The following is an 8,573-nucleotide window of genomic DNA, read 5'->3' on the forward strand; positions in this document are numbered from 1 at the left end:
TACGGGCGAACAGACGACAGACAGACAGACAGACAGACAGAGAGACAGACAGACAGACACCCGTTTAATCCATTTAGCGGTTAAATTGTGTATTTTTCTGTCATTGCACCTTCCTGCCCTCCAGACGCCGAGATGGCAGCCACACTAGTAAAGAAGGGGAAGAAGACTGAGGAGGAAGAGCAGCAGCTGCTACTGCCCCCGGCTCCTCCAGTGGTGGAGAAGAAGAGGAAGAAGAGTATGTGGTGGAGAAGGTTCTAGACCACCGCGTCGTCAAGGGCAGAGGGGAGTTGGCTGGTTTCTCCTTATGGATTACCAGAAGTGGGTGGTGGAAGCTCTAAATCACAACGCGGACCTTGATCTGACCAGTGCGATGGATCCTAGTAAGTGTAAGCAGCACGTACTGGACTTGATTTTCTGTGATGATAGTCCCATACGTTGGGAATTCACTGGCATAGATAGGACGACGATAGTCGTACGAGCAGGCGAACAGACGACAGACAGACAGACACACGGATGATATGAAGGGTTGGAAGCCCCTGATCCACCTTTTATGGGTTTTACATGTCCTGTTAAAAGAAAACAACAGACAGACAGACAGACACACTGATGATATGAAGGGTTGGAAGCCCCTGATCCACCTTTTATGGGTTTTACATGTCCTGTTAAAAGAAAACAACAGACGGACAGACAGACACACAGACAGACACACTGATGATATGAAGGGTTGGAAGCCCCTGATCCACCTTTTATGGGTTTTACATGTCCTGTTAAAAAAAAACAAAAAACTGATATAAATACTATCACAAAACACAATGTGTATTTATACTGTCACTATCATTAATATTACACTGTCACAATTATGACGGACAGGCAGACAGACAGGTAGATAGACAAAAAAAATGCCCGCGATTTCTGACACAGAAACAGTAATCCAGAGGGGACAGAAGAAAAGCCGAGAAAATAAATAAAAATAAAAATAAAAATAAAAGCGGCGGCGTCTATATTTAATTTCCCAGAATGCCTTTCGGCACCTACGCACTTCCGGCCCGAGGAGTTGGCGCGCGCAGCGGCGCTGTTATTGTCCTTCCTATTGGTCCAGTGGAGCCGGAGCCATTGTGTGCGGCCCAGTCCGGAGCCCGTCCTCTCCCCAAGTCAAAGAACAAAACCCCCCGAAAAACAGCCTTCTCTCCCCCCCCGGTCGTCATTGTCGCTGCGGTTTTGCCGGCGCGTCCTCGACCCATTTTTTTTTTTTTTTTTTTTTAATTTAGGTGACAGCCGACGCCCTGGTGCATCCCTTCAGCCGACCCACACCGAAGCCCCCCGGTTTTTTTTGTGCAGGTAAGGCTCCCGTTTAGACCGTAGCGGGCAGCCATGTTGTCCTCTGCCTTGGACCCGCACCGATACGTGTACACACAGCATCGTGTGCGGCGTAATATTGTCATGTGGGTAAATATGACCGAATGGAGATAATAACCGGCGTGAATTAACGCCGTCGTCGACGCGGCAATCGAACGGGCGACGTCTCGGGTGTTCCCCCGACCCCCTGATTCAAACGCATCGACCGCCGCGGCCGGTGTACTGCGTTGCGGGCGACGTTTTATCGGTTTCGCGTCGCTATCGGTGGGCGCGATGGGTGTTTTGCCGCAGGAAACGTGTGGCTATTTCTGCCGCCCGGTGGCTCTTCTCCTGCCCGTGGGAGGGGGGGTCACGGGTGGCCTCGATGCCCGCCGTTCACATGATGGAGGGGAGTGTCTGCAGGCCCTCAGACGCCTTTTCTTTTTCTTTTTTTTTTAAATAGGAGGCTTTAAAAGGCACGGAATGGTCCTAACCGTGAAGGTGACTTTTAATCTTCTTTTATTCTACTTCTACTGCATCGGAGACGACGTCAAATTTTGTTTTGATGAAACCCGAAATCAGGGGTCTCAAACTCACAGGTCGGGGGCCACATCCGAGACAACTTAACGCGGCCCGCTACATGGTGATAATACACTGATAAATCTGCCCCGCAGGTATTTTTTCACAGATCAGTGCTTAATTAAACCAGAAATGGCAGTTAATGTCTTCAAAATATGAAACGGAATTAAATAAATCTGAAGAGATATATTTCTAACAGGAGTACGAGGCGATTCACAAATCTTCGGGAGAAACAAAATAAACCAGAAAACAGGACCCGGCCGGCGGCCCCCCGGGGTCATTTGAGTTTGGGTGCATACTTACCAGCCGGGAGAAATCCAAGATAATTCCGCCCGTCTGCAATTCTGTGGCACCGTTGTATTCCAGTTCTATGGGAGAAATTTACTATAACATTCAACAGTTATATATAAGTATTATCATGCCGACACGCTATATGAATCAAATAGGTGCGTAGAAATATTGAGTAAAGAAAATACTACTCTCCCCCAGTGCTGATTCAGTATGCTACCATTATAGATTTTAAGGGGTGGATGAGTACAGTAGCTCTATGGAATGTGTAGCGTTAACATGTTCCATATGTGGGCATATATGGGCCAGAAGGAGAACAAGGATCCAGTGGAGATATTTCCATATGTTGTAACACAAGCTCAGGGACAGAAGGAGAACAAGGATACAGTGGACAGATTTCCATATAAAGAGTGAAGTATGGATTATAGATGTGTAGAATGGAGCATATAAGTCAGCCTGTGGAGTTCTTTGCAAACCGACTCAGGCTTTAATGTTACTTGTTCACAAGTGATAATAAAAGTCTTTATCTTTCAAACTTCGGCTCTCTCTTATTTTGTTTAAGTGTTCGAGTAAAGTTTATCTAGCACAGTTCCTAGTCACTTCCCTTTCTATCTGACCTGCTAAACATTTAAGCCACCTGACCGGCCCTATTCACTAACGTAAAACCCCGACCGCAAACTGCGATTTCTTTCGCTGAGCGACTTAGCTATTTAATTCATAACCTTTATTGAAATTCTAGGACAACCCATTCAGGTGAAAACACTTGTGTACGGCACAAATGCATCAAGGAGGAACAAATAAGAACAGATCGCTAAAGGCTGTCATGCTGTGATTTAAGAAGATGTAAAATATGTTTGCTGAGCGGAAGCAAAGAGTTCATCTAAGTTCACACAGAGTTACCAAGTACCAACTTATACAACTTGCTGGCAGCATTTTGCCTTTCAGTTCATTATTATTTTAGTTATTACAGTGACTCATTGAATGTCAATATGTACAGGTGTCCATCCCTAAGAATGAGAGGACTGTGGAAAACAGCCATTTACGATCATCTCTGGACAGACTAGAATGTATATTTTCAGACTGGTCTTTTTTTTAAATAAGCATGTGCTTTCATATACCCGCCGGCTCTAAAGATCTACATGGCCAATTTGTCCCGTTCTAGAATTTACATGCAGTGAACACCGACTTACTGATCCCATCAACATAGAGACCTCGAAATGCTTATTTTCTCTATCTGATAACTTTACTCCTAAAAGTAATGGTTTGGCACAGGCAATCTTGTCCTAGAAAAACCAGTTCCTTCCTGCACCCGTTTCCATCTATGAAGGCTGCAGCATATACCACAACAAAGGGAGAAACAAGACGTAGAGCTTTGAGTTCGGATGAAAAAATTAAGCATGTTATAGTAACATCATTGTTATGATGCAACAAATTGTTTCAAGCTTGGTTTAGTGATTGTTTCTGTATGTTTAAAACAAAATTTTTCTCAATATTAAAACGTACTATGTTCATTTAAAGGAACTTGGTGATAGATTTAGTGTTACAGTGAAATGTTCCCTTTTCATGAAAATGAATTTCACCCCAAAATATGTCTATTAATTATTAGTTATGTGTCCATCAAGATGGACCGAAATCAAACCACAGTGATCAGTCCTTAAAATATATTAGACACAATCAGATCAATAAAAAATTTAGAAGTTTGATCCATTTAGCAGTTAAATTGTGTATTTCTCTGTTGTTGCACCTTCCCGCCCTACAGACGCCGAGATGGCAGCCACACCAGTGAAGAAGGGGAAGAAGGCTGAGGAGGAAGAGCAGCAGCAGCCGCCGCAGGAGCAGCAGCTGCTGCCGCCCCCGGCTCCTCCAGCGGTGGAGGAGGAAGAGGAGGAAGAGTATGTGGTGGAGAAGGTTCTAGACCGCCGCGTCGTCAAGGGCAGAGGGGAGTTTTTGCTGAAATGGAAAGGATTCTCTGAGTGAGTACTGCTCTGTTGGTTTACAGGGCTGGGTGAAATTGTCATCTTTTGTTTTAAATACTAGCAAGTCTATTTTTTATTTTTTGAGTAGAGTCAACCACATGTGACCCACCGCAGCAAAACCTGAATGGTCATGCATTTCTAAAATCTCCATCCGCTCCAAGCGTTGTAGAAGGAAAATTTGATTTTCGAGATTCATGTTCCTTTTTGTTGTTTTTTTGTTTTTTTTATCTCAACGTATTTTCAAAACGAGAGTGTGGCAAGTAGCCATGTGTCTTTGTTGGTCCCCCAACCATTTACATTCTAGGAGCTGGCTGAAATGAAGCCAAGTGTGGGGAAAACTTTGAGGGTCATTATCTCAGAAACACAGTCTGCTGCACCCTCGTCATTAATGAGCCATAGCTTTAAAAATATTTGATTGATTCGCACAAGTGACACCTTGTTTGGAAGCTCTGATTCTTCTCTTTCAGAAAAGGTCAAACGGCACCAAATGTACCTAAAATTCACGTTGGGTCACATATGTTATCACAGCTTAATGTAAAGCAGCTTTTCCCAAACTAGGGTATGTGTACCCCCAGGGGTACGCGTGGTGACATCTTTTTTTACATTTTCAATAGGGGTGTAACGATTCACCGATGAGAATCGGAAAACCGGCTTTAAGGTTTAAGATGCGACTACATCGATGTGCGGGCCCCTGGCTCGATCGAAATGTACCATGAACCGGTGGCCCGATTCAAAAGTTGGCTGGCTTGGCTGCTGATTTCTACTTTAGTATAAACTAAGCTGCTGCGGATGACTCAGTGATATAACGTTACAAGTCATGTTACTTTCACGCCGTTGAACCGACAACCAAGCGAACGCTTCTCCCTCGCGTGCACATTCACTCTCGTGAGACTCATGAACCACCCGCAGTAACCAACGCAACCAGAGTCATTACAAAACTATACTTTATATTACTATATCTGTATAAAGATAAATAAGATGTATGTAAATGCCATGAAGTAACAAAAATACTTTGGATTCCCTGGTCTTTTATGAAATATATCTATTTCAAGGTAAGCAATGCCACTTTTAGGATAAGAATCAATTGGTTTATTTTCACCAGGTACATTTACATGTACAAGGAATTTCTTATGGTGAGGTTTAGTGCACTTTTGTACAGACCATCAGCATTATAGAATAAAAAGATTAATAGCTTTATAATAATAATAAAAGATAAAAATAAATAGAATAAAATGTCAGATACATATATCTATAATATTATATACAATTTGTATTATACAAAAGTGTGTGTGTGTCTGTATGTGCATGCGTGCAATTTTATCTGTGCCGTCGGCATTCTTTGCATAAAACCCAGAGTATTTGTATGCCATTGCATCTAGGACAGAGTTAGTCTGCAAGTGGATTTCAACTTCTCAACCTACAATGCAACTCTTAATACCCTCTTTAATCATCAAGAACTGCTGCAATAACTCTGTCCTGTGGACGACCCGTGGGATGACAAGAGCACAGCTTTTTTGTTACACAGGACCGCCACCAATCCCTCTCTTTGGAGAACGATCTTGGCACAGTGCATTGCACTGCTGTCTTACAGCAAGAAGGTCCTTGCTGAACATTAGAAAAACGTAAACATAGAAACATCAGACGACCACATGTATTGACATAACTGTTAAGTAAGCCCAGGAAAATTTGAACAGCAATTCGGCAAATGGCCTCTTCTTGTGATAGCTATTGCCATAAATGTGGGAGAAAAGGAGTAGGATGTGCTCAGGAGGGCGTTCAGTGTGTGTTCAGAATTATATTGGGGTGCCTCCAAGCAGCGGGAATGGCTCCTTATGCCGAGTTCAGACCACGTGATTCTGGGCTGACTTTCCCCCTGCCGGCAGGTCTTTGGAGATCGCCGAGCACAGCCCCATATCGGCGGAAAATCACAATGCGTTCCCGGTAGTGGCGAGCATGTGGTGTGAACTGCCCACGACGCGATCCGACTGCTCGCGGATGCCGGCAGGATATTAAACTTCTTTAATATCTGGTGGGGTCGGGGTCAGAAGCACAACGTACCTATTTTACTATTCTTCTTCTTTTTTTAATTTATTTATGTTATTTTATTTTTAATACAGTGACCAAGAATGGGGGAGGGGGGAGATATATATATATATATATATATATATACACACACACACACACACACCCTTTCTTTCTTTCTCCTGGTGAAAGATCATGTAATGTGTGACACCCCCCCTCCCCCGTGGCCGATCAGTCATGTAGCGTGAAAACCACAAGGACTTCAAGATTCCCTATCTCAAGACAGAAAGATGTTTAGTGTGAACAGTGCGGCAATCTGACAACTACGAAAGTGGTGAAGCGTGTCTATGGCGTTATAGACACTCCACGGCCACAGGAAAGCCCAGAGCACCATTACCTGGCAGCCACAGGAGACTCCCCAGAGAAGCCGGGACCCCGCGGAGCAACACCTACACTCGGCCCTGAGGTGCATAAACCTTTCCCAGAGAGCCCCTTCGCTGACGCCAGGAGACAGCTGCATATGTGGGACCTCCACCACCCCCGGTGCCTGGGGCAACTGCCGCAGAGAAGCCACGCAGACAACAAAGCCGACAGCCACCTCCAGCCACCTCCAGCCTCCTAACCCACTCCCACGACGGCCAGCAACCTCCCCTTTTCAGGGGCCCTGGAAAGCACCTGGTGGTGCTCCCCGCAGCCTCTCTGGGCCACAGCACGCCAGAAACTACCAGGCACAAGGCCAGCTGGCAGGGGGCCCACCCGGTCGCACCTGGCCAACCACACCCATCCACCAGCACGCCGCCACCCGGAAACCCCGGCGCTGTTTGGTAGTTGCTACCAAGTAGTTAAAATTGTGGGGCCGTGGGGGTGCGAGTCCTCCAGGCGTGGCGAACCCGAATCACTCACACTGCAGAGCCAAACCCTGCAGACCATGGCCTGGTGGGAGGGAGGACTACTTTGAGTAGGATTTATGTGTTCTTATCTAATATGAGTGGTATTAAAAATTGCATGACAGACGTGAAGCACGCCAGGGCAGGAATGTGACGGGCAAGATCGCAGCCGCCCGCCACATCCCCACCCACATAGCTCGCACCCCACCCGTCCCGCAAACCCTAGGCCTGGTGTGTGTACAGAGTTTGAGTTTTGCAACTGGAAGAGATGGGCGACATGCTTGGGAGATCGTGCAAAACTCCAAACGCCGATTGCTGGGGGGAGGGGCAGCGATCGCCAATATACGATTTTATTGGAGTTCCCGCACACATAGAACATAATTTAAAGGATGCAGATACAATCTCACCGTTCTAGAAGTGCAGGATTCATTATTTATAAATAAAGTAGTTACACTAAGCTGCCCTACATGTCAGAATGCATAACGGGCAGTAAGTTAGTATTTACACTAAGTCCCATAGCGACGTGGAGACGCACAGGTTTTTTGGGGACGGGACAGTCCTTTGACTCAGTTGCATTTAGAGCTCCGTTTGCTCAGAGCGGCAAAATGCCTAGAATCCCTCTGAGCGGAGAGGGGTAGAGCCTCCACCCCTTCTGTCCCCCTTGTCCCCTCTCTCCCTCTCCCTCCAGTTTCAGAACTCGGTAAACTGCACTTACATCGATCAATGCTCTGGTTTTTCCTGGCGGATACAAAAAACATAAACATTTCCTCTACTGTTATTTTTTTCCCCCCAATCGCACGGGAACCATGCTCCTGATTTTTCCTGAGTCTTAACGTGACACACCAGGAAAAATAAATAAAGAACGGCATTTCTCCTGGCAATGGGGGAAATCCCCCCTCCACCCCCGCAGCTGTCCCAGAATGCATTGCCGGGGAGGGAGAGGGGGAGGGAGGGAGAGAGAGAGAGCTGTTATTAAATTCACCCAGCGCTTTAAGAAGTCGTATTCATTATTTCTCTCCGCACTCATCCATTTCAGCCAGCTCGGCTTCGGGGGGGGAGGCCTTGAGAAGTTCTTCCACACTGCTTAAAATCAGAATTTTCCTGTACTGCTTGAGATAACGACAGAAAAGTCAAAAATGCCGATCAAATCTCCTCTTGCGTATCGGTCCTCAAGTCTCTTTATATACTGGGGGAAGGTTTTATCGGGCACACTGAAAGCGCCTCGGGGAAGTGCTTGAATTTCACTGAATGCGAGCGAAAAATGTAAACATAAGTTGCATTTTATATTTACGCACTGTACAAATCTCTCTCTCTCTCTCTCTCTCTCTCTCTCTCTCTCTCTCTCTCTCTCTCTCTCTCTCTCTCTCCCCCCCCCTCCCTCCAGTGAGGACAACACGTGGGAGCCCGAGGACAACCTGGACTGCCCCGACTTGATCGCGGAGTACATGCAGAAGCACAAAGAGAAGGAGGAGAAGAAGAAGAAGGA

At 45.9% G+C, this 8,573-nt stretch overlaps 1 protein-coding gene across 1 annotated transcript in view; it reads left to right on the forward strand.

The window, feature by feature from the left end:
• Nucleotides 1–1,141: 1,141 nt before the first annotated feature.
• cbx1a (chromobox homolog 1a (HP1 beta homolog Drosophila)) overlaps nt 1,142–8,573 on the forward strand; it is a gene marked incomplete at its 3' end in the record, with an annotated part of 8,658 nt that continues 1,226 nt past the window's right edge. Inside the window, exons 1-3 of the mRNA XM_080010184.1 lie at nt 1,142–1,338; nt 3,962–4,175; nt 8,472–8,560. Coding sequence (XP_079866310.1) covers nt 3,970–4,175; nt 8,472–8,560 — 295 coding nt within the window. The 5' untranslated portion in view covers nt 1,142–1,338; nt 3,962–3,969. The remainder of the gene's footprint in view (nt 1,339–3,961; nt 4,176–8,471; nt 8,561–8,573) is intronic.

This window comes from Zeus faber (assembly GCF_960531495.2).
Source record: "Zeus faber genome assembly, chromosome: 11".
Taxonomy (NCBI): domain Eukaryota; kingdom Metazoa; phylum Chordata; class Actinopteri; order Zeiformes; family Zeidae; genus Zeus; species Zeus faber.